The 27,767-nt window shown below is 37.0% G+C and overlaps 1 protein-coding gene across 1 annotated transcript; it reads left to right on the top strand.

Moving 5' to 3' along the window:
* Positions 1-1,173: 1,173 nt before the first annotated feature.
* fabp7a (fatty acid binding protein 7, brain, a) lies at positions 1,174-3,254 on the top strand. The gene is made up of 4 exons (XM_036593744.1): positions 1,174-1,335; positions 1,439-1,611; positions 2,619-2,720; positions 2,992-3,254. The coding sequence occupies exons 1-4, from the start codon at positions 1,263-1,265 to the stop codon at positions 3,040-3,042; spliced, it is 399 nt and encodes a 132-aa protein (XP_036449637.1). The 5' UTR covers positions 1,174-1,262; the 3' UTR covers positions 3,043-3,254.
* The last annotated feature ends 24,513 nt before the right edge of the window (positions 3,255-27,767 follow it).

Here is a 27,767-nt window from a genome sequence, read left to right as displayed (position 1 = left end):
TGAGTGGATCAGACACAGCAGTGCCGCTGGAGTTTTTAAACACTGTGTCCACTCACTGTCCACTCTATTAGACACTCCTACCTTGTCAGTCCACCTTGTAGATGTAAAGTCAGAGACGATAGCTCATCTGCTGCTGCACTGTTTGTGTTGGTCATCCTCTAGTCCTTCATCAGTGGTCACAGGACGCTGCCCACAGGACACTGTTGGTTGGATATTTTTGGTTGGTGGACTATTCTCAGTCCAGCAGTGACACTGAGGTGTTTAAAAACTCCAGCAGCACGGCTGTGTCTGATCCACTCAGACCAGCACAACACACACTAACACACCACCACCATGTCAGTGTTACTGCAGTGCTGAGAATGATCCACCACCCAAATTGTTCCTGCTCTGTGAGGGTCCGTGGGGGTCCTGACCACTGAAGAACAGGGTAAAAGGGGGCTAACAAAGCATGCAGAGAAACAGATAATAATGTTATGCCTGATTGGTGTATATATTAGTATGTATGGGAGGTAGGCCTGAAATTGACCGAACACATACAGGTCGCTTTGGCTGCTGCTGACCAGCAGAGGGCGCCAAACACTAAACTCGCTGCTGACCATCATTAGTATTTCAGCAGCGTGGTGTGGATAAGAAAAGAGCCACTGGCCTCAGCAGTCATTTGCATCTTTGTGGGGCTTCTTTAGTGTGTAAATGAGTAGAGCATTGACAGGCTGCCTTTTCTCGGCCCTTTAAAATACCTTTGGAAAAAGAAGTTGTTGTGATCTGCAGACTGAAGACCCTTCTCTCATTTAAGGGGCTCATATAAGTGAGAAAAGTGAGTTTTGACTTTCAGGCTGCTCTTACAAATTCCCTTTAAGTGTTTTTAAAAAAAGTAAAAAAGCACTTTTTGGTTAAAATAACATTTTAACTTTTTGCACAGGTTGCTCATCTCGGTGGGGAAATCATTTAAAAATATAATCTTATGCATTTAATTTTATATGCAGCGAATATGTGCTTAGTCTTCACATTTGGTTAAATAGGCTACTGTGCCAATCCGTTATTGGATTAAACTCTTGAAATTACAGTACCAGTTCTCACCATTTATCTGAGCCAATCACACCTCATGAAAGTCCACGAACCGTCCAATCAGGAGAGGCGGTGTATGTCCCCGCCCCCTCTGTACTATTAATTAGATGGGATTGTGCAGTTTAGTGTCTGTGAGGGAAGCAGAAGGGAACTTGTCTTCATCACACTGCCTGGACTCTTCACCTTCAGCTCTCAACATGGTTGATGCATTCTGCGCAACGTGGAAACTCGTGGACAGCCAGAACTTTGATGAGTACATGAAAGCGCTGGGTGAGTTGAATTTGATGTGGACATGCAGGTGACCCAAAGCTGGGTGTGCATGGACAGCAATGCATACTGTGCTGGTTTAACTGTGCTGTGGTCATTTTCACAGGTGTGGGGTTTGCAACCAGGCAAGTAGGCAATGTCACCAAGCCCACTATTGTCATCAGCCATGAGGGGGACAAAGTTGTCATTAAAACACTGAGTACCTTCAAGAACACTGAGATTTCCTTCAAGCTGGGAGACGAGTTTGACGAGACCACTGCAGATGACAGGAACGTGAAGGTTTGTGCACTTTTACTGGCCATAATATCGGAAACACTGGTGGTCACCGATGCATGCTGTTGCGCTCTTTGTTTAGGCCGTTATCTGGAATCAATACATTAATCAATCCGCACAAATGTGCGCAGAACTAATAACCAGCTGCAGTGCGTTTTGTAGTATTCACATGGTCTGCATGCTGGAAAAAGTGATGCATTGAATTTCCCTCATTTAAATGTTTACAGATCTATAAATTGTCACAGGACAAAAACTTGCAACTAAAAAGTTGTAACTTTACAGGAGAACGTTCGGAATTTTTAATATAAGTTATTGTAAAAAAAAAAAAAAAGATTTTATTCACAGTCATTTTGGACCATTACTGTATATCTAAAGTTGTGTGCAAAAGTTTGAACACCCCCAGGCAAATTGCATGTTTTGTTGATTCTCTAAGTGAAAACAAGTTTCACATAACACATCCTCTACAGAGAACACACTTAAATACAGCATTTTTGGAAAGTTTCTATTAATATAAAATCTAAAATGTGCCATCACTTTTGCACAGGCCGCATTTTATATTTTTTTATTTTCCAATATATTAAATTGGGTTAGGATGTTAAATGCATTAAAAAGTGCACTTGTGTGTTCTCTGTAGAGGATGTGTTTACTTATTCACACTTAGAAAGTCAATAAATTGGCAAGCATTTGACCAGGGATGTATATATATATATATATATATATATATATATATATATATATATATATATATATATACATATATATATATATATATATATATATATATATATATATATATATATACATTGCATTGCAATTCCAAAATCTAATGCAGATATCTTTCTCTGTAGGTAAAAACATTATATTAGATATACTGTATTTAGGTATATTAAATTATAAATGTAGCGTGTAGTTCTTTAAGATTAGTTTCAGCTGGAACAGTCTGTTTACTGTCAAACAGTAACTACTGTAGCAGAACCAGTAATGTGCTCTGTATCCGCTCTCTCTGATAACAGTCCACAGTAACCTTGGATGGAGACAAGCTAGTACACGTTCAGAAGTGGGACGGAAAAGAAACCAAGTTTGTCCGAGAAATCAAGGATGGTAAAATGGTTATGGTAAGAATCCATTCACAAACATTCCTATACTACTACTGCACATCACAGTCATGTCTATATTAACTTTGTAACTTTCAACTCTTTAACTTGAGACTTTTTCATCATATTGCTTATCATTTAGTAACATTATGGAAAACTATAAAATCTGGCTCTGTTTTTCTGCAGATAGAGGGTTTTTAAGAGGTTAATAAACATCATCTTTACAATTATGTCCATTTAGCACCTGTAAAAACTTAAATACACTGTTAACATCATTTGTTACTGTTCGCAGACTCTGGCCTTCGAGGGCGTCCAGGCAGTTCGTACATACGAAAAGGCGTAAACGTGAAACGGACAGATGCTTCAGTCTACTCCTGGCAACTTGACATCGTTAGAGCAGCATTTTTGTTCGTTATACGATTAGTCGGTCCCTTTTTAATACACGGGGCACCTTTTTTAACTACTTTTTATATCAAATGCATGAGTTGTGGAGTTACTTTTTGAGTCATCTTTGGGTGTTTGTGTTAAACTGACTGAAATACATACTTGATGACATCTTGAGTCTCTGCGTCTTTTTGTCCTTTTCTTTTTGTCTTTGCAGCTGCAGAAGTCATATGTGGCATATCTTGGTGTTGTATCTGATTTTATGCTATCAGATTAAATGCTAAATGGTGAAGGATCGGGATTAAGGCTCGCTTATCTCAGCACAGCATGTTTATTTATTAACAAAGAGATTGCGAGGTTTGATAAATACACCGAAACCTTTAACACACATTAAATTCAAACACATTTAACTATGTCAACAAATCACAGTTTGCAGGTTACCTTACATGTGTCGACTACACTTCACTGAGATTCTAACTAAACGGCGTCAGAAAAAACAAGATAAAATTATTTTTGTAATTTTATTGTTATCATTATTATTTTTACTATTGTCATCATTTTATAATATGCAACCACTGATATATAATATATGACATTCAGCAGGGGTGGAAAATATTTGAGTAAGTGTACTTAGTTGATGTGCTTAAGTGTTATTTCGGAAGATTTGTTCTTTAATGGAGTTTTAGTGAAGTTGAATACTTGTACTTTTACTCAATTATATTTCCAAGAGAAAAAAAAAACCATAATTTTTATTCCTTCAATTTTCATTTAGACCTTCACAGTGATATTACAAAACTCAAAGACCAGCAGATTTTAAAATGAAGCTGCTCAATGTACTTCAGTATATTTTTGACACTTTACTTGATGACATGTAGGACTTTCAATTGAGTATGCATTCACTTAAAGGGCAATTCCACCAATTTTTCAAAATTTTTGTAACATTTAATCACAAAACAAAGTCTTTCAAAGTGGTTTGATTTGAAATTCTTCGTTCTTGAGAAACTTACTGAGCCACTGGTTGTAATAGGAACTGAGCGTCTCAAGAGTTTAATGCGTCTGAAAGCTCCCTCACAGAAAGATATCACTCCAAATGGTAACAATTACATTTCCTGATAAATGAGACGTTGATAAGACAGTTTTAAGAAAAATGCCTAAAATGCATTCTTAACATCCATTCATGGTGGAGGGGTACATGCAGGGTGTTGTCAGACAAAATAGTCCCCAAAGAAATCTTATTTTTCAGATTTACCAGATGGAGGTTAAAGGAGAACTCCACTGATTTTTCAAACTTTCTGCAAAATCCAATCGTTAAGATGTAAACAGAGTCATTCAGAGTGGTTTGGTGTGAAACGCTCTGTTCTAGAGAAACTTACCGAGTCAGAACTGTTCACAGTGGTGGTGATAGGAACCAGACGTCCACCTCTAAAAGCTCCCTCACAGAAAGTTACTACATGAAATGGTCATGAATGTCTGAGACATTGTTTTACAATAGTTTTGAGAAGGTTTGGTTTTTAAAATGCATTTTGGTGGAGGGATACATGGAAGGTGTGATAAGGAAAAATAGTCCCTCCAAAAAACACATTTTTCTGATTTATTGCTATTTTACCATCATCAACATCCCATATAAAACTCAGAAGACTCGTGTAGGTTCACTGGTGGTTTTGGATTGTAAATAAAATGTCTGTATTTGTGTTGTAGCCATGGTGACCCCTGGTTCCTATCACCACCACTATAAAGAAATCAGTCAGTTGATTTTTCTACAATGAATCACATCAAACCACTCTGAATCACTCTGTTTATATCTCAATGATTCAATTATGTGAAAATGCTGAATTCTACTTCAAGTATAATTTCTCTGTACTTTTTACACCCCGATGTTTGGTTTGTGCTGTGATTCAGGACAGCAGAGTGTTGGTACCAACAGAAAAAGCTTGGCGTGTCAGTATGTTGATGATGAGCATATCCAATTGGCTTTCGCTGTGTGGGAGAATTGTGGCTGCCCTCTGCTGTTGGACACTTCCAGTGGAGTTTTGGATGGGACAGCTTTTTCATGCCTCCTGAGCCACGTTCCAGCGTACCATAAACTCTCAGCTGACATACATCCTGCTTAATAAAGTAAGATAAAGGACCTGTAGGTTGAGTTGCCTCGGTGGCGCATTACAAAGTCTGATTTAGTCCAATGTAGGCCACCGAACCAAACTTTAATATGGAGAATCACTGGTGATAAACGTGTGTCTTCATCTGCACTCATAAGAAACTAAATCGAATTTGGCTACCAACTATTTTACGGCCAGCTTTGATGTAAAGGTTTTAATTAGTGATGCGCTGATACCACTTTTTTCTTTCCGATACTAAAACTGATACTTGATCCTTAAGTTTCGGCTGATACCAAGTACCAATACTGTTACTAATTCTATCCAGCCTAACTGCACTCTTAAAAAAGAGGGTCCTTCAAGTGTTTTTTAGTAAAGACAACAGTTCTATATAGAACCATTTGCATGCTTAAATAGTTCTTTGCATGGTGAAATTGTTCTTCAGAATGATGGAGAATGTGTTGTATATGAAGAAGCATTTTTGGTGCTATATAGAACCATAGAACCATTTTCCTAAAGGTTCTATTATAGAACCAAGTTCTGATATGTACACTGTTACACTTTTTAAATAATCTATTTTGGTAAAAGCTGCATTCAGGGTCACAAATAAAACATTCCAACCTTAAATAAATAGCTTATATGTCGCAGCTGTCTGAACAAAACGTCGTATCTCCATTTTAGATGGTTTTCAGTTTTTGACATTTGGAAAATGCCTGTCGCTCTTTACATTGTGTGTAAATTTCATGATGAATGGACCAAAAGAAACCCAGAATTAAAAGAAGGCCCAAAATTACTTAGAAAAAAGTCTGGCTCCATTGACTTACATTAAAAGTAAAGTAGGTTTTTCCTTCTCCTGTTACCATTTTGGTTTTGTTCCAACGGCAGTGAGATATATATATATATATATATATATATATATATATATATATATATATATATACACACAACCATTTTAGATGCTTAGTAAACTTACTTTTGCTTATTACTATATATAATTAGTATTTACTACTTTACTAGTATTTATTATTACATTATTCATAATTAGTAATAAGAATCACATTAAAAAACTGAAGTAAATGTAAACAACGTACAGATAAACCTGTGGTGTTTATGTGTTCTTAAGTCATTTGTCTCATACAGGCATCCTGTGCACTCATGCTTACATCTCTAATGTAGTAAATATTACATATTTTTCTGTAATTTCTCATTTTTCTGCATATATTACACTTCAAAGACATTTTAAACCACCTAAATGTGAATTAAAACCATTACTATGGTAAAACCACAGTTAAACTGGGGTAAACTTTCATTAGGGATCTCTAAAACTCCACATCCATGGTCTTGTCTTGTCAAGACTGTTGCTTAAATAACAAGATGAATCATGCGGGTTGCTGAGTCTGTGATCAGAAGCAGTGACCCAGGGCCGAGCACTCGCCTCACTGTGCTAACCTTTATTCTTCACTTTGATTCACTCTGTTTGTGAATCTGTGAAAGCTGGACTCGTTTGAAGAGTGTTGCAATCGGTTAATGAGTGTAGCTGACTTGCACATACAGGTCTGGGATTTTGGTAGGTCTTCAAAAGCCTGAGGCAGAGAAACTGCCAACTTCATGAACATCAGGTGTTTGATAAAAGTGTTGGTACTTGCTCTACTGTGTAATACTTTTTGTTCTATGGCACTTTGTGGCGTTCTAGAAAATACAACCCAAATTCGGAGATCTAAACTGTCTGCAGTGTCCCGATCTGAACCGATTTCATGCAGCCTTCATCTAAATCTTCATTTGCATTTCTGCAGACTGCTTCAATCATGTGTTCAAACAGCATAAATAGACTTTTTTGTTTGGCTGCTTTTTTTTTCATTGGCAACTGACTTAAAAAGACCGAGACCATTTAGTGTCGGCCAACTTTATCAACTATTGAGTCGCTTGAAAAGGGCAGTCTGGGAGAGGACAGTCTGGCCTCTGTGTAACGTGCCTTCAGCCGAAATCTATGAGTATAAAACAGCAGAAGACTAGAAGGAGAACACAGAACAGTACACACACAGTACATAGATCATGTGTGCACACTCTGAAGAATAAAGCTTGGATCTATAAGGTTCTAGGAACAATTAGATTATGTGGAAACTTCATACTTGCAAGAAAAGGTTCTTCTGCTGGTCTGTCTATCTGTCTGTCTTTCCATCGGTCTATCTGTCTGTCTATCTATCTATCTATCTATCTATCTATCTATCTATCTATCTATCTATCTATCTGCCTGTCTGTCTATCTATCTATCTATCTATCTATCTATCTATCTATCTGTCTGTCTGTCTGTCTGTCTGTCTGTCTGTCTGTCTGTCTGTCTGTCTGTCTGTCTGTCTATCTATCTATCTATCTATCTATCTATCTATCTCTCTGTCTGTCTGTCTGTCTGTCTGTCTGTCTATCTATCTATCTATCTATCTGTCTGTCTGTCTGTCTGTCTGTCTGTCTGTCTGTCTGTCTGTCTGTCTGTCTATATATCTGTCTGTCTGTCTCTCCATCGGTCTATCTCTCCATCGGTCTATCTATCTATCTATCTATCTATCTATCTATCTATCTATCTATCTATCTATCTATCTATCTATCTCTCTGCCTGTCTGTCTGTCTGTCTATCTATCTGTCTGTCTGTCTGTCTGTCTGTCTGTCTATCTATCTATCTATCTATCTGACGAAACTGAGCTTGTACTTGTCATGCTCTGTTGGAATGGACTGACCTACAGTAGCCTTTCCAAGGCGTGCACTGGCCATGAGGGGACTCGTCTGCGGCCGAAGGTAATCTCATAATCCCTGGTGTCATTACGTAGAGCATCATTCGATTGATTTGGCCAACCATGTGTTCAGACGCTGCCAGTGAAGTTAAGAGTGCAGTCTGAGTTAAGAGTTTCTTCAGTATGAGATACAGAGCATCGTATGCTGTGCTAAACTGTTTACCTGCTTGGACATTTGGGTGAATAAACTGCTATGCTTTGTAATTGATATTTGATCCTTATGCTATATTTTAAAGTCTTGTGTTGCGATTATTTGTCCAAGGCTGTAACTGTTCAAGAGGCTTTTACATTAAAGATGGTCCCCAGCGACCATTCTAGTGGTCACACAGCAGGCTGTCTGTGAATGAACTAATTCGTACACAAAAGCGTCGTAATTGGAGTGGAAACTAATCGGCTATTGTCCTCTGCATTCACCTCTGACCAAAAGTGGGCAAGCAGAGCCGCTAACTGCACATAATGATGCCATTGAAATGGTTCATCTGAGAATCTTAATATAAACCAGTCTGATCACAATAAACCAGCGCCGCTAATATTGGATATGATTAGTCGCATGCTTTTGGAAGGGCCTCTGCAGCCGCATGAGCTGTTATGTCATCTTTGTTTGCTGTGGTCTCCTAGTCTCCAGTGGCCTGGTGTGCCTTCAGTGTAAAATGTATGTCAGTGTGGCCTCACTGGTGGGGCCTCTGCATGCTAATCCTCATTAGGAAGTGCTTCCCAGGCTTTTTTCCACATCTTCCTTAATACAATCCCCTGCCATTCATTCATGCATTTGGTTCCTGGCCTATTAAAAACTGTCCTATGTGAATTTTCACATGCATATTTTTGTGCATTGTGAATCCATGTGATTGAGTAACTCTTTTTTCGGCTTGTGGCTTCTGTAGCAGTTTGTCACCCAGCATGAATGCTTGCCTTAATCATTTTTCCCCCCTTTTTAGCATCCTGCTGGTCTAACCTTAAGCCGATTTTGGCTCGTCTTCGTGGACTGAGAGTAGCCCGTTCCCTGCTGGCCAATAGCCTTCGAGCGTTAGAGTGACATCACTGTCAGATGATGCCCTTGCCAAGTATCATGAAAGGAACGAACCCTTTTGTCCTGGTTGAAAAGAAAAGAGGCAGCGAAGGTCTGGGAAAGACGGGAGCCTCCTCCTCCGCTCGCCATGGGAACTACTAACAGCGAAGGAAAAATATTTCAGTGGACAATGGGCAGATTGTAATCAGGCAGCGGTCCAGGACTACAATGTAGCCCACCAATGAGGGGGAGGCTTCAGTGTAGTGCCACTTATTACTACATCAAACCCTGCAGTGATTAATGACATAATGATAATGATGTAATAGAAAAGCTATTGTTTCAAAGCATGACATTAACTATCCCACTCACTGGTTACAGTTACTGCAATGTACTTTACAAGCAAAAGCATCGTTTGGATTATGAAGCCACTTACTTAAAAACAAATCTCATTACATTAACTTATGCTAAAAGTTTGGTCCCTTCTTGTGTAAAGTTCCCATTTTGGAAATATGAAATATCGGTCTGACAGTGACAATATATATTTATTACTTTTAACCCTCTGTTGCATGATGTTGCCTCAGGGCAACAAACTCATTCATTTTCCTCACTTTACAATAACATTGTGCATATTTAAAGACAACAATAGGGTGAACAATAAAAGGAAGAGTTTGAGGAAGTCAATAAAAAGTATGTACTTGGTCATACTATCACTTAGTGGGCACATTTAAACCTCTTTTTTAACATTCAGTATTCAGAATTATTTTTTGTTATGAGAATGCAGAAATGTGTTTGTTGCCTAGAAGCAACATTGTTTGACAGTGGAATGGATTTAGCCAGTCACAAGCCAGGTCTGACCACTTCTATCATTTCTTCCCATTGTAAAGCAACGTACTCCAAAATGACCCCTGCACACATTATTTTTTTATGTTTTTGAATTTAATAATTGGGTCATAAAACATAAATCAGGGACCGTTTATGCAAGAAAAGTGAGTTGAATATTTTTTAAATTGCTCTCATAATGTGTGCAGCAGAGGGTTAAAAAGCATCTTAAAGCACACATTTATTACAGCATTTAAATAGGAAAAGTGTCCTTTGTGTTCTTATTTATCAGTTTTCTAAAATGTTATTGTGTAATTGTGCAGTTTCCCCTGTCTGTCTTTTACAGATACACAGATGCATCAACAACTAAATCTAACAAATGTTTTCAGTATTTACTGTGTCCACTCTTTACCATTCTTTTCAGGAGACTCACTTTCAGTTCCTCAAAGAATCTGCAGACACACCTCCAAAGTTCAGTCTTAGAAGCTGGTTGATCATTTTCTGAAGTAATCAAACACATTCAGTGGTGTTGAGGTCTGGACTCTAGGGTGGTCAGTCCATTGTTCAGCTTCTTTGTTTGGTGTGTCCGTCTCCTTTTCTCAGTGAGGTTCTTCTTGACAGCTACACATCCTTTCAGACCCACAGCGCTGAGTCGTCTTCTCACAGTGGAAGGATGGACAGAAACACCTGTGGATGTTTTCAGATCTGAAGTAGCTTGATTTTCTCCTCTCTCTCAGAGATGAAAGCTTTAAGTGCTGTTTATCTGATGGGGGCAGTTTTGGGGTCGACCAGCTCTTCCAGGTGGTTGTTAGGAGTCACATTTTCTCTGTAGCTTTTAATCAGCTTTTAACTCCAGTTTTGGAAACTCCTGTATGTTCATGTTGACGTTCTCCTTCATTATGCAAGTGAATTATTTAATCAGAAATATCTCCTCAAAACGATTAACTTGTTAATGACTGTTTTGCCTGGAAATGAATAGCTGGTCACTACTTTTGCACAGAAAATAAATGAGACTAGTTTTTAATAAACTTTTACTTTAGTTTGAACTTAATTGCATGTTTAATTCAAACATATGGTGAACTGGAGGGTATTTTCAGGACAGCCTCAGTTATATATTGTTCCAGTCAGTGCTTTTCTCTATAATGTGTGGGACTATTTAGACCTGCTTAGCATGCCAGAGCCCTGACACACTCAGAGTCCTGCAGTGCATACCAATAGACTAAATCAAATACCTCCAGTAGAGTTCACTGGTCTTCTTCTCAACACATCTGAGTTGCATATTTACAACAAGTACAGTCAGCAAGTTCTGCCACTTTTATCCCACTTGAATATTTGGGCTTTAAAACTGAAATAAACTGATTTTAGTTTTATTGCTTTTCAGTTTTCAAAAGGCTGTTTGAGTTTATATTGTAGAAATGTTTAAAAGGCCTCCGTCCTGGACCATGTGCACTCCTATATTGCCCCCCTGTGGTTACTCACTGTTCATGCAAGTTGGTCTGCAAACAGGATATTAAATATTTTGACATTTTGTAATCATTATGGTGTTTTATTAAAAGCCCATCAAGGAGCAAACATTGCAAATTAGCACATAGTGGTATCACTTTATAAGAACAGGCCCAAATAAACATGAATTTCATAATTAATAATTTGTTAATGACTGTTATATAATAGTTACAAATACATTAATATATATGTCTGTAAGTAAATGGTTAATATATAATATAATATAATATAATATAATATAATATAATATAATATAATGCAGTTGGTAATTAATAATGATTAATTCATTAATAAATGGTACCATTTTAATTATTAACCATTTACTTACTGACAAATGAATAATCATTAATTAGACTGAACTGTAGAAATCTAATAATTTATTCAAACTCAGTGAAAAATTGTTTAGCACTTTTTATCCTCTAATTAATAATGACTAGCTCTACTGTATTATATGGAACAGATCTTAGTGAACTCTTGCTAGCTCTGATGCAATAAAGTCCAAAAGTCACATGACACTATTTTTGTGTTAGGTTTTATTTTAGTATTTTTTCATAATTTTTTTGTATATTTTAATGTGAAACTCAGCAAATAAATAGAAACTCTGCACTAAAATTTGAAGGAAAATGTCATATTTCAGTGTGTTCTCTGTAGAGGATGTGTTAACCTTATTTTCACTTAGAAAATCACAAAAATAAATTTTTTAAATAAAAATAAAACATAAGATGTGCCATAACTTTTGCACAGGCCATGTTTTACATCCTACATTTCCTCCAATATGTTAAATTCCTCAAATTAACAGTAATTTTGCCTTAAAATTTGCATTTCACTTAGAAAATCAACACAAACAACATGGAATTTAACCAGGGACACCAAAACTCAGAATACTGTTTGGCATTTATAGAAATAATAACTCATGCCAGTTGCATTAATGACTATTTATTGCAGCAGAATTTACAGTTTCAGGGTTATATACACCTCATTTTCTTACAACTTAAAATAATTACAGACATTGCTTCAGTTATATGTTGTAATTTGGATTTTGAAACAGTACCATACAAGGAGTTCAGCAGATGTAATCATATTTAGATTATAACACCCAGTACAAAGCCCATCGATCAAATAAATGAAGTGATTTATTACACTGGGGCTCTTTCAGGGAAGTTTTCGTTCATTTTGAAATAAACATAACTCCCAAACAATCCGCGGAATCTGAGGAAATAACATTTGTGGAAAAATTATACTAATTACAGTTCATTCCAGACTAATATCATTCTCTAAATCACCCAGTTTGTCAGCTCAGATGCACTTTACTACAGATTTACACAAAACTAGTCAGCAGAAAACACCCTTCATGCAGTTCGGTTGAAAATGTTCTCCTTAAAGTAGGCGCACATATATATACACGCCTGTTATTACTCATTAATACAGTATATTCAGGCCAGTGGTAGTGCTTTAGTCTTTAAAGGTAAAACTGGCTTTGCAACTTTGTGTCGTTCACCGATCCTGGTTAAACACACACTGTATAAACACCACTGTGGCCTTCTTCACTATTCTCAACAACACCATGTTGAGCTCATTTAAATAAAGCCCAGCTTCTCCATTCACTCCACCCATGTTCATAGCGCTGTGCTGTATGTGAATACAGACTCCACGCGCATATATCTTCGCTTTAAAGTAAGAAATGACATTAAAGCCACAAAACGTGACATTGTTGACAAAGTCATGTAAACAGTAAAGGTTAAAAGGGGAAATTCCAGGTAGTTTTAAACATCAAAGCTTTTTCCCCTTTGTTTCATTCTGAAAAACATTGTTTTCATTAAAATGACAGACAGAATCAATAACATCGCACAGCCTAACATTCAAAGAACTTTTATTCGGTACTATATAGAACCCCTCTCGCTGAGACTGTTGCTGGGCCGTCTGCCATTGCATGGAAAAACAATTCTAATTTGTCATTTATCAATTAATAATATAATAATTATCAGAATCATCATTATAAGTCCTTTCATCTTTATATATATCTCGCTGTTGTCGGAAGAAAACTTTGTATCTCCATTTTTGACGTTTTTTCAGTTTTTTACATTATTTGAAAATACCTGTGGTTCTATATGTTGTGTGTAAATTTCATGACGAATGGACCAAAAGAAACGACCCAAAATTACTTATAAAAAAGTTTGGTTCCATTTACTTACATTAAAAGTAAAGTAGGTTTTTTCCTTCTCCTGTAAAGTTACCATTTTGGAGATACGAGGTTTTCAGAGATATATATTTATGTACATATGTGTGTGTGTGTGTGTGTGTGTGTGTGTGTGTGTCTGTGTACATATCCCCTACAACTTTAATATTTCATTGCAATTTCTATTTCTTTGCTAAGTTTAGAATTCTGAAGAAAAATGAAAAATAAAATGTGCCATAACTTTTGTAAAAAGGCCACATTTTATGTTAAATAATTAACAGTAATTGTGCATTAAAAAGTCAATAAAACAATTTAACCAGGGGTGCACAAACTTTTGCTTCAACTACACTGAAAAAATTAGTTTTATTCACTCTAAATAAATACTTTGATTATTTCAATCCATACAATTCAAATAAATAATTATTTCAGTCAATATAAATTTGAGTTGAACTAGTTCCATTTCTTGTTACTACATTAAGTATTTTTTTTAAGTTGATCTGAGGAGCCATTTGTTACAGTGTTTGTCTCCCCCTCTACCATCTTCAGTCCACAATCATATTATTTTGAAAATATTGTTTTTAACTTCAATCAAAAATAGAGATGGCATGATACCATTTTTCTTTCCTGATGTTTTCAGCTGGTACTGATATATAAGAACATCGATATCCACTATTTGTTCTTTAAAAGCTACTAAGTTGTACAGTGAGCTGTTTTTCACTGAAGCACTTCTCTTAATATGATGATCTAAAAGTGGTCTATCGCACTAAAACTACTCAGTCGCTCTATAAATTACGCAAAAAGAGCCACACAGCTAACGTCACGTCACACAGAGTGAGTGAGCGCTGTTTCAGAGTAGGATTCATTCTTTATTCACTCCCAAATCACTCCCAGCACTTATATCAGCTGATATCAGCTCGATGCCCATCAATATGGAGATACCATCTCGAGATAAAACAGTGAAAACTGAAGTTTGGTCAAGCAGGCTTAAAGGAATCAGTGCTGGGTAAAGACCCGAGACTCATACTGATCCCACTTCAAGAACATTTTAAGTTCAAACAAAGCATTTAAGCAATTAAAGTAAAATTTCACGAAAAGGTCTCTGGCTTGACATCATTTTCTTTCTGTGCTCAGCTGGTGTGAGGTGAGGAATGGTTGTTATTAACAGAACAATACTTTTAATGTACCATCCGATCACATACTGTACAAACGTGAAAGGGGAATTCCACCAATATTTCAAAATTTCTGCATAATTCAGTGGTTGAGATATAAAAAAAGTCATTCAGAGGGGTTTGATGTGAAATGGTTCACTGTAGAGAAACTTACAGACTCTTTTCTTTACAATGGTGGTGATAGGAACCAGGGGTCACCATGACAACAACACAAATATAGCCATTTTATTTACTATCCAAAACCACCAGGGAACCTACACATCTTCAGGGTTTTATATGTAATTTTAATGATGGTAAAATAGCAATAAATCTGAAATCTTTGGGGACTTTTTTTTTCCTTACCACACCTTCCAAGTATCCCTCCACCAAAATGGCCTTTAAAAACCAAAACCTTCTCAAAACTATTGGAAAACGATGTCTCAGACATTCATAACCATTTCATGTAAAAGCTTTCTGTGAGGGAGCTTTTAGAGGTGGACGTCTGGTTCCTATCACCACCACTGTGAACAATTCTGAATCTGTAAGTTTCTCTAGAACAGAGCGTTTCACACCAAACCACTCTGAATGACTTTGCATTTTAAAGGTTGAATTATGCAGAGAGTTTGAACAATCAGTGGAGTTCCCCTTTAATGCTGATCTCAGCAATAATTACTATGTTTTTCTTTCCTTAAAGTTATAGTTCTGTTATAAGCTGTAATCATTCCAGCGGTACATATTGATGGGAGTGAATAACACTTTTTAAAAAGTTCAATAGGAGCAAAAATACATGTAAATCGATCCTTGATAAAGATAAAAATGGAGCAATGTTCAGTTTTCAGAAGTAACGCAGGTACCACTCATCAGTGCAGTGACACTCATGGGGACGCACTGCATTAAAAGCAACATGAACAGCTCAAAAAATCTTTTCTGACAATATTCTGACTTGGTTTTCTACATATTAGGCCACATGATCCATGACATCAATGATGCCACCTCTGCTTTTGAAATGATGATGTAGGAAACGCCTCTCTGTCCATCATTTTGATAGAAAACAGTGGAATGCTTTGAATCAGCACCCTATCAAAATGAGGAACTGTACAAAGCAAGGTCATCAGTTTACTTGTGAAACCTTGACCTCATGCTTCGTTGTTAAAACCTTGTCTTTCACCACAGCGCAAAGTTTTCTGTGATCAGACAAGCGATTTTTTTTGCCTTCACCTGTCGGAACTTTCATGGACTGATAGAGTTCCATTGCTTATTAAAAATACGAACAACAGAATAAACAGAAAACGAGAACAGAGTGACATTTAACCACCAGGAAGTGCAGTAGTTAGTGATGTGAATGCATACTGGCTTTGGAAAAGGCTTTAAAGGGCCCATATCATGGAAAACTGACTGTTTTTTAATAAAAAAAAACTTTGGTGTAGTATGTAAACACTGTTAAAGTTTCAAAGTGTAGTCCACACAGTCCATGTGTGGAAACTAAGCTGCAAAAACAACCTGTTATGAATTCTTTGCGTTTGTGATGTCACAAAAACATGCATATATTTACATATACCAGCTTATTCAGCTTATATGAGTTTAGCCCCGCCCATTCATGCTGGAATTATAAGTAGTGTTTCAACACTGCTTTTTGAACAAGGCCAGCCAATAAGAACAGAGGTCATATACATATACCAGTCTTAAAGGCATAGTAACAAACAGCTGGTTTGATTCTAAAGGATACAGAGACGTCATGTAAAAATGAAATATGACTGCTTTTGGTAAATAAACCCAAATAAATGTGATAAGTGGACCGCAGAGGACAAAAAAATCAAATACAATGTATCATATGGGCCCTTTAATGCAAGCAAAGCCTGCAAAGTAAACTACAGCCTGATGCCTTCAGAACATCAAACTTACTGAAACACTGTCATTTTAAGACAAAAAGGAATCAGGTCCATCTTCGAAAGCTCATCGAGGATTAAATGAAACTTCCCTCGGCCCTTGTTGGTGTGGATATAGAGGACCAGCCGTGTATCCGCTGGTAGCTGATGCCACCACTTTTAACGGTCGTTGTGGCCGTTTAGCGTGACACATAACTTGTTTCAGTTTGGCAGTCATAAATAGGGTGGTGAGAACGGGAAGAAGGGATACTGCACGTCATATTCGTCCACATAGAAGCACTGGAAGTATGGCACGTCCTCTGAAAACGTACATAAAATAAGACTTGTTATTGCTAATCATTTTAAAAGAAATCATTCAAGGTAGAAATCATCAGTTTTGAAAAGATAACATCATTTCCTGAACAGACAATTAAAAAAAAGCCAGGTAGAGAGAGCCCGCCCACTTTCTATTTGTCTCAATTTACCAAAAACAATACTGCATGCTAAGACTTTTATTTAATAAGCTTCTATTCATTCACACAGGAACTGTCTCCGTTTTGGAAAGCAGAAGGATGTACGTATGACATTACATAAAAAAGTGTTTCTGGTTTGTTTGTTTTTAAGGGGGCATTCATACGAGGCCTTTTTAAGCTCTCTTAAGTGCAACTCATTGTTGTCTATGAGGCAATACGCACCATGACTAAAAAGCACTCCTCTAGCCTGAACAATGTTCTTCACATTTTTAAACATTTTGAAGCTACTTTTTTAAACTGTAAAGTTTTGTGCTGTACTAAATGTTATCCAGAGCTGGCCAATATTTATAAATATATTATATTTATATGTATAATAATCAAGGATTCCTCGTCACGCCCTTAACTCCAGGAAAAGCTAGTTTTGGCTGTTTTTGAACACAATGGATTGTATTCTTCACATTTTCTTTTATTTGTATGTTTTATTCATTATTTCATCTTCTAAGCCGCTTATCCAGGTCGCCAGCCCATCACAGTGTATGTTTTATCATAGAGATATTATGTTTGTATTCTATCTCTCTCTCTCTCTCTCTCTCTCTATATATATATATATATATATATATATATATATATATATGTGTGTGTGTGTGTGTGTATATATCAATTTCAAAATCTTTTGCTAACATGTTTTCCTATCTGTCAATCAAACAGTGAGATAACCGTCCCTAACAAACACAAGAAATCAGTTAAACAACTGAGCCACAACTGAATCACCAAGATAGTGTGTTTATGGAAGAGTCACGGTCAGAGAGAAGCTCCTGGTCAAAACCAAAAGAATTACAGAAGATTTGTCCCCAAAAAAGACGGTTGGTCCATTTTGTTGGTCAACAGAGTACAAAGACGTTAAAATTCAATGGTTCATACCTAACTGTGATATGAATAAACAAGAGAATATTAACATAAATGCCTAATAAATGAGAAGGAAGGAAACCCATATATGGCCAAAGTATTCACCTCACGTCTGGTATGTTAAGGCTGTGATGGCCTGTAGCTCCAAGGTCATAAACAATGGTCGACTGTCATGTTGTCCCTTAGCTAATCTCAGGATGAAACAACTGAGATACAATTTACATCTAAAGTGACGGAGGAGATGTTCAGGTCCTTTCATTTGTAGCTCACTAACACGTTCCAAGACCTCAGGTTAACCTTCAATTCAAACACAGGTCAATGAGAGGTCAATGAAAGTTCACTATAGAGTGATTATGTGATAAACTAAAAGATCACCCATTAAAAAGTGAACTGTGACCACATCACTTCTAAACAGGCTCATTTTGCTTATGGCACATCCAGTTTAAAAAGGCACCCTGCCGCCGCCCCCAAAGCAGTTCCCACTCACTGATGTTATCAGTATAAATCACTGGTCACTGTTATAAAGTGCTGTAACTGAAGCTAAAAGTATTAAAAATGCAACACGAAACATTTTATGCGAAGATAAAAGGCTCAGATTCATTTTGGACTCTCTCATGAGTGCCCCCTAGTGTCTGACAGCACAGAGGACACTCACTGAGAGTTCTCCCCAATTAGACATTCTCTGGCTGGAGACCACTGCCTGTTTGGCTGATGCATGCTGGGAGCTAAACTAGAGCAAAAGGGTTACAGTCTGGACTGTACATCTTCTGGAGGTTACCGGGTGGGTTTTGTTGCCATTTACACCACACCACGCTAGAACATGCCAACAGAAACTTAGTAAAAGTTTACAACGATGACAAAAGTGGTACTGGAGCTATTGTACTGAATGGAACTTACCTTCTTCCACTTGTTCCTCCTTGGTCACCTCAGGCTCTTCTGAAAAAAAAAAATTAGAGTGACAGATTAGTGCACAATAATCTTTAAATCTGAATGAGAAACCAACACATTGCAACAAACAATGCCCTGAACTCTCGTGATATTTACCTTTTGTTTTCACCTCTTTGGTCACTTCCTTCTCAGTGGGCTTTTCTGTGAGGGGAAAGGGAAAGTCTACTGAGCTTCAGGAGGAACCAGGTTTGCTGAAATTTGTTAAAAGTCCAGCTTTTTCAAATAGATTGGCCTTCATTCCCTTTACAAACCATTTTTGTTAGAATGTCTATATTATTTTACACTGGGGGTAAACAGAGTAGCTGTCATCTGTCAGTTTACATGCAAAATAATTGTAAACATTGTTCTCTTTAGTACCTAAATGTTTACAGTAAATACATAATAAGTGATTCTCAATTACCTTCTACTTTGACTGCCTCAGATTCTAAAACAGAAGGAAATTATAGTCATTAGAAACCAAGGAGAAAAAATTGACTCTGATATATTCATTTTATGACATGTTTAAGACATTTTCAGAATACATGATATACACCAACTGTCCCCTTCATTAAAACCACCTCCTTGTTTCTACACTCATTGTCCATTTTATCAGCTCCACTGACCATATAGGGGCACTTTGTAGTTCTACAGTTACAGACTGTAGTCCATCTGTTTCTCTGCATACTTTGTTAGCCCCCTTTTACCCTGTTCTTCAGTGGCTAGGATCCCCACAGGACCACCGAAGAGCAGGTGTAAACACTGTGTCCACTCACTGTCCACACTATTAGATACTCCTTCCTTGTCAGTCCACCTTGTAGATGTTAAGATAGCTCATCTGCTGCTGCACAGTTTGTGTTGGTCATCCTCTAGACCTTCATCAGTGGTCACAGGACGCTGCCCACAGGACGCTGTTGGCTGGATGTTTTTGGTTGGTGGACTATTCTCAGTCCAGCAGTGACACTGAGGTGTTTAAAAACTCCAGCAGCACTGCTGTGTCTGATCCACTCAGACCAGCACAGCACACACTAACACACCATCACCACATCAGTGTCACTGCAGTGCTGAGAATGACCCACCACCCGAATTATACCTGCTCTGTGGGGGTCCAGTGAGGGTCCTGGCCAGACTAGACTAGAGTCAAATTACACGTAAGTGCACACAGATAAATACAATTACTGTAGAATCTCTAACACGTTAAAGCCATTTTCTGAAGCAGAGTACCTTTCTTTGCAGGTTTCTTAACTGGGGTCACTTTTTCCTTTGGGATTTCTTGTAGGAGGAAAGAAATTAATATTCAAATACATGCTAATTTTAAAAATGTATGTATTGTGGACTGCAGAGCAGCGAGCAAAGCACTTCCAAAAATATACCTCACAAATGGCTTAAGTAGTTTTATTGTTCAGCCTAAATATGTGTGTAATTCTGAAATATTTACCTTTCTTTTTAGGTTCTGGCTTGATTTTTTCTGTTGGAGCCTCTGCTACATTGGGAAAGGTTAATTAAAAAAATAGATATTTGTTAGATTTGAACAATAACTATATTGATACTTTAGTACATCAGTAACATCAAAAAGTGCCCAAAGAATTTGAAGGAAAATTATTCAAATTTTCCACATAATTCAGTTGTTGAAATGTAGTCAGTCTGAATGGTTTGTTTACATCTGAACAATTTAATTATGGAGAAATTTTTGAATTCTCCTTTAAGAAACACAATCACCTTTCTTTGTGGTTGCTGGTTTAGTGATGTTCTTCAAGGTCCGTCCTATATGGGGGGGAAAATATGCTCTGGTTATGATATCATAGTGTAATTTCCTCATGATATAATTCAGCTCATTCTATATGCATACCTGTCTTTACAGCTGCTGCTTTAGTGATGTTTTTCAAAGCCTCACGTCCTGAAAGAGACAATTGAATTAATGAACAATTCACAGTTTTGTATGTAAAACGTTGGTTGAAGTTTGCTGAGTTTGGTACCTTTTACTACAGTGGAGACCTTTAGCTTCTCTTTCAAAGGCACAGCTCCTGTTTAGAAACATACATTGATTAAAAGTTTATTTGTTGTGTGAATACAAAGATAATTGTGGAGTGATTTTAATCCAGTATGAATCTGCAGTGTGTGTGTTTTACAGTCTGACGGTAATAATTGTGGAGCGATTTTAATCCAGTATGAATCTGCAGTGTGTGTAGTTTTTACAGTCTGACAGTAATAATTGTGGAGTGATTTTAATCCAGTATGAATCTGCAGTGTGTGTAGTTTTACAGTCTGACAGTAATAATTGTGGAGCGATTTTAATCCAGTATGAATCTGCAGTGTGTGTAGTTTTACAGTCTGACGGTAATAATTGTGGAGTGATTTTAATCCAGTATGAATCTGCAGTGTGTGTAGTTTTAAAGTCTGATGGTAATAATTGTGGAGTGATTTTAATCCAGTATGAATCTGCAGTGTGTGTAGTTTTACAGTCTGACAGTAATAATTGTGGAGTGATTTTAATCCAGTATGAATCTGCAGTGTGTAGTTTTACAGTCTGACAGTAATAATTGTGGAGTGATTTTAATCCAGTATGAATCTGCAGTGTGTGTAGTTTTTACAGTCTGACAGTAATAATTGTGGAGCGAGTTTAATCCAGTATGAATCTGCAGTGTGTGTAGTTTTACAGTCTGACAGTAATAATTGTGGAGTGATTTTAATCCAGTATGAATCTGCAGTGTGTGTAGTTTTTTACAGTCTGACAGTAATAATTGTGGAGCGAGTTTAATCCAGTATGAATCTGCAGTGTGGTGTAGTTTTACAGTCTGACAGTAATAATTGTGGAGTGATTTTAATCCAGTATGAATCTGCAGTGTGTAGTTTTACAGTCTGACAGTAATAATTGTGGAGTGATTTTAATCCAGTATGAATCTGCAGTGTGTAGTTTTACAGTCTGACTGTAATAATTGTGGAGTGATTTTAATCCAGTATGAATCTGCAGTGTGTTACATGCAGGAATTAAGATGAAAGCAGAAACAGACTTGTCGCTGAACTAAAGCACTGGTCAGTTGCTGTGGTCAGCCACTACAGAGCCAAATGTTAAACTGGTCTCAAAATGTGTAGCATCTCACCTTTACTGGTAGAAGTTCTCAATATACAAGTTTAAAACAGCACTCTCTCCATACAGAGACATTATGTTGCTCAGGGACAGAAACCATGTAGATGACATTTTTAATGAGACATGACCTTTTTCCCTGTCACTCTGTCCAAGCGAGTAAATGTCAGAAGGTTGTACTGGGTCACTATGGAAGACTTTTGAAAAGCAAGCTGATACATACAGACAAAGGCTGTACTTACTGTGTGGGGAAATTAAGATTTGATATTTTACACCTATTTCCGAGACTTGTAATTTTCTGTTAAATACATGTTTTCTGCTGTCTTCCTGACTCTGAAAAATGGCTAAATTTTCTATTTTCTAAGATGCAAACCTTTCTTGATCACTGCAGGTTTCACTTTCTCCTTCAGATCTTTGGGCTCTGAAACAAAACACACACATTATTAATCTCAAGAAAACACTTTTAGAGTGTTTTTCAGTGGTGAAGATTACTTCATATGGTATTTGCCTTAAACTATGCTTACTGCTGCAGCCTTTCGGGAAGATTAATATGTCATTTTGTTCAATGTTCTCAGTGTATCTATCATCTAAATGAATATGGGCTGAAAGGTATGCTGCACAATTTTCATAACTGATCTTTAAAGACGTCTACAGTCATGCATCTTTATGTACTCAGTGTTAAGCTTAAACACGGAACTCTGGGTCTATATGCTTTTCTCAATGGTAAAACAATAAAAAGTAATAATTGAGTGATTTTAATCCAGTATGAATCTGCAGTGTGTGTAGTTTTACAGTCTGACAGTAATAATTGTGTAGCGATTTTAATCCAGTATGAATCTGCAGTGTGTAGTTTTACAGTCTGACAGTAATAATTGTGGAGTGATTTTAATCCAGTCTGAATCTGCAGTGTGTAGTTTTACAGTCTGACGGTAATAATTGTGGAGCGATTTTAATCCAGTATGAATCTGCAGTGTGTGTAGTTTTACAGTCTGACGGTAATAATTGTGGAGCGATTTTAATCCAGTATAAATCTGCAGTGTGTGTAGTTTTTACTCTGACAGAATTCTGGGGTTAATGTTATTCGGTAATTGACAGCATTACAACTAATTACACTGCAAAACCTCCTCTGGATAAACTAATCCAGGTCCAATAGTGCTTTAGTCATACCTTTGAGGGTTCGGTTGTCGATCCTTAACTGATCAATCTGGCTTTGTGTGACCTCCAGGTCAGATCTAATTTCACCAATGTCCTTCCTCAGTAAATCCAGGATAGACAGTTTTTGGTTGATGGCTTTCAGCAACTCTACCTCCACACCCATATCTGTAGACACAGAAAAATACTTAAACCAGCTGTTCAGTAGTTTTAAATCAGCTGTGCCAGTTATTTTCAGAAGCAGGCCATTATAACTAACTTTGAACAAACCTGCAATATTCATATGTCACTGTGGACTGCATTAGTTAAAATATGAACATCTTAGAGTCAGTAGACTAATACATGGAAACACTGCAGAAGCAGGTTAGATGAGCTTTAACAAACTTTTGGCAAGAGGAAAGAATGAAAACCTTCACACCCAACAACTCATGCAATGAAAGCAAGGTGGCACTGCAATACTGCAGATTTAGCAGACAGACTAACAGGTTTCACAAAGAAGATTCTGGTTTGGTATTTAAAGCAAACATTCAAAGATGTAATGGGAAACAAGTCACAGGTGTCTCTAAAACTCTATCTGAAATCTATACTGTATGCATGTATTATATTTCCTCATAAATATCTGTTGTGCTTATAATGTACTTGAGCAAAGTCTGCAGCTGGTTTGATATTTAAGATATAAAATGAGGACCAAAATTTCAGCATCTTAAGAGGGTACTAAAAAAGGTACTAAACTGTCTCTGGGGCAGTTTCCCTCTTGTCACTGAAATGATATGTTCTAAGCTGTACTGACTCCACACACCCCGTCTCGTCTCCAGGCTTTTATTTTACTGTTCTGTTTTAAAACATTCGGTTATGAAAAGGTACAAATGCGAACTTTTCACCTGGAAAAACTTATTTAAGGTTCACAATCAGACCTTAAAACCACTGTTGTACCTTTGAGGGAACATTTACATTGTGTGTACCTTGATGAACATGTATGTACCTGCACAGAACCTTTATTTCTAACAGTGTATGCTTGAAGCTGTGGTCTTCAAACAATGACAAAAATCACACTAGCATACCTTTGGGAGCGGGATACACCACAGGGATGGGGGCTTCTTTAGTGACCTCTGGCTCTGAAAGAGAATGGTATTGATCATTTCAGCAACACTGAGTTTTCACACAAATCCTACATTTCTAGTTATCTAAACTGACTTATGACTGACTATTTGACAATACTGAAAAAATTATAAAACATTGCAAAACAGTGGAAAAATTATGGTGCATTTTATTATTTCTTCCCAATAAAACTCAGCAAATAAACAGAAATTAGGCTCAACAATTTGAAGAAAAAGAAATAGTACAGTTACAGTGTAATCACACGCAGCTCAGTAGTGCGAATGCAAAGGACCAATAAGCCAACAAGCTCAATTCACAGTTTAGAAAAGAAAAGCCTGGATATACATACTCTTCTTTACAGCCACTGGTTTGACCTTCTCTTCTGCAGCCTCAGGTACTATAAAACAACAAAAAATGATATTTAATCTTCTTTTGCAGGTCAATCTCAAAACTCTGTGTAGAGAAACGAAGGATGTTCATGCAGATTAAACAAATGAGTTTTTGCTTTCAGGTTTGACTCACAAGAAGAGTGTGAATGCCTTTATTTGATGCTGTTGTTTAATGTTAAGATTAAGCTTATAATTGTAATAGAAATAATAATGAAAAAAGGCAGGAGCCGATGAATATTATACTACTTTTACTTTATAACATTTTAAGCCATTTGCACCAGTTTCTTAAATTTCTGTGTATTTCAGTGGTCAAGATGCAAACAGTGGTTTGCTGTGAAATGCTCCGTTCTAGAGAAACTTGCAGAGTCAGAACTGTTTACAGTGGTGGTGATAGGAACCAGATGTGTAACGCCTCTAAAAGCTCCCTCACAGACAGTTATTACACAAAATACTTTGCATGATGTCTAAAACATTGTTTCTTGATAGTTTTAAGATGTGGGTTTTGATTTTCCCCTTTTTAGCATCATAAAGCATATAAAACTCAGAAGACTCGTGTTGGTTCACTGGTGGTTCTGGATAGTAAATAAAATGTCTATATTAGTGTTGTAGTCATGGCGACCCCTGGTTCCTATCACCACCACTGTAAAGAAATCTGAGTCTCCACAATCAACCATTTCACACCAAACCACCCTGAATGGCTCTGTTTACAGCCCAAACACTGAATTATGCAGAAATTTTGAAAAATCAGTGGGAGAGGATTTGCTGCACTATGCAAAAGAGGCTTTCTGTGTTCAGTGGATGTGTTTTTAATAGTCTGAGCAGCACCTCACTCACAGCTAGCACCTTGTGTCCTGATTAAAAGAGAAAAATGAACAGCCTAGTACTCCAAACCTCCTGATTTTGATAGGGCACCTTATCCGCAGTAAAACGGGCGGCTTATTAAGATTGGTAGCTTTCAGAACATGAAGCTTAAAAGAGGGAAATGCCTGCGTTTGTAGAGGCAAATAAAGGCTTAGACTGACTGTTGTCTTAATCCAAAAACTGTGTGTAATGGCATGTGAATGTCATCACGGCTTTGAGGATAAAAACGAAAGCTTCTTGTGAGTGACTGTCCGAGTCTGTATGAACATGCTTCCTGCTGCCTCTGTCTGTGTGTGTTTTTTAAACCAGAATGTTTAATCAAAAACACTGCATGTTTTGTAATAAAATACAAAATATATGATCTTTTATTAAATTATAAATAAGCTGTTGTGTTTCCTCTTGGTTAATAATGCTCAGTTACTGTTAGCAAGAGTGATGGGCGTTACAATGATTAAATAATTTCATGACAGTTATTATCATCCATACCTTTCTTAGAAGGTACTGGTTTCACCTTGTCTTTGGCGACTTCAGGTTCTGAAAGACAAATGACAAAAAGAAGCTGAAATTACTTGCTAAGGTGCCAAGGACGACTATTTTCTTTAATTAAGGTTAATTTCATTAATTTTATTACATTTTACTGTTTCATAATCAAAAGTGTGTCAAAATAGATAATTCAGAAACAGTAAGGCAACTTTTTTGGGCATTCGGACCAAAAAATTGGAGTTTAATATGCTATTTGTGGTATTATGCAGTATATTGTTTAGCGCAAAATTGTATCCCTCCCCAGTTTGACAGAATCATAATTTTATATTATTTTCATATTTTTGTTCATCCATGTTCTCCAACTACAATACCCAGCATGCATTACGTAAATGCATAATAGAAATATTGGGAATCCCTGTGGTGTCAACTGTTAGCCTAACCACTGTTAGCCTAGCCACTAAGCTATAGAATAACAAATACAACCAAGCTAGCATTAGTTTAATTAGTGTAACTCTTAATAGACAACAAAAATAGTCATTTTCCACAGAAGTCCGGAGAGGCTGTGAGCTGTTGCTATAATTTTCGGGACTGTTAACTAAAGACAACAAGATAACAACTTTGTTGTCTTGAGATCACAAGATAATTAACTCTTTATCTCAAGATAACAACTTTGTTGTCTTGAGAACACAAGATAATCAACTCTTTATCTCAGGATAATAACTTCATTATCTTGAGATCACAAGATAGTTAACTCATTATCTCAAGATAACAATCCAGAAAACTATAACTACATCATGGCCTTCCAGAATTCTGTACTTTTCTCTTTATTCAACACAAAATGGACACCAGAGATGAGTTTTCACCCTTTCAGTCAGACAAAAGAGGCCAGACTGAGGTAAGACACGTAGTTAGCCAGATAGCTACCTTGCTGATTTAACTTTAGCTTGAAGCTTTGTTGTCCTCATCACCTGATGAGCCATTTCTGCTGTCAGTATAATCCATTCTCTCCATTGTTAAGGTGATTTAAAGACTGTCACCACAGTCATTATGGTATTTGGCTTAGCAGTAATGTTAACTATCTGCCTTCCACATTCACCACATGGGTGTTGCTGCATTTTTAAAAATACTTTAAGGCCCACAACCCAGATTTACCTTCTCAGCTGAGTAACTCTGGACTCTCAGCTTGGCTTAACAGAGGGATCAAAAACATTTCTTATATGTTTTCTGGTAGTTTGCTCAAATCGTTTACACAATTGCAAGAAGAATATGAGTTACCTAGGTCAGATTTTTTCAAATATCTTCAGATTCGTCACCTGATCACCTCAGCCATTAAGGATGGGAGATTTAGAAAGGAATTAACCGATCTTGAAGTGTTGCTAGCTAAGAAGGACCAGACTAGAGGATTGATTTCACTAATTCATGGCATTTTGCTAAAGAGTGTTAAACCATCGTCAGACACTCTGAGGGGAATTTGGGAAAGGGACTTAGACCAACCTATCTCAGAAGAGGACTGGTGCAATATTTGTAAAGGTCTGTTTCCCAGGTGTACCTCATCTGGTGTTCACGAGCTTAACTTTAAATTCATGAATAGGATATACTTTACACCTGTTCGCCTACAGAAGATGTTTCCAGACAGAACTAATTTGTGTTTTAAATGTAAAACTGAAAAAGGAACGTTTTTTCATGCCTTTTGGCAGTGTAAAAAAATTGGCATTTTCTGGGATAGAGTACACATCACGGTAGAAAATATCCTTCAGACACAATTTCAGAAATCCCCTGCCCTGTATCTTTTGGGAATAGGAACAGAACATATTTTTGATACTGATGGCAAATTTTTGTTTCTAATGTTTTCATTTCTGGCAAAAAAATGTATCCTAATTCGATGGGCCAGCCCCTCTTCACCATCTATTGAGCAGT

The sequence above is a fragment of the Colossoma macropomum genome, unplaced genomic scaffold (assembly GCF_904425465.1).
Source record: "Colossoma macropomum unplaced genomic scaffold, Colossoma_macropomum, whole genome shotgun sequence".
NCBI classification, from domain to species: Eukaryota; Metazoa; Chordata; class Actinopteri; order Characiformes; family Serrasalmidae; genus Colossoma; species Colossoma macropomum.
Note: the sequence above shows the minus strand (reverse complement) of the source record. Positions and strands in the feature narration are given on the sequence as shown.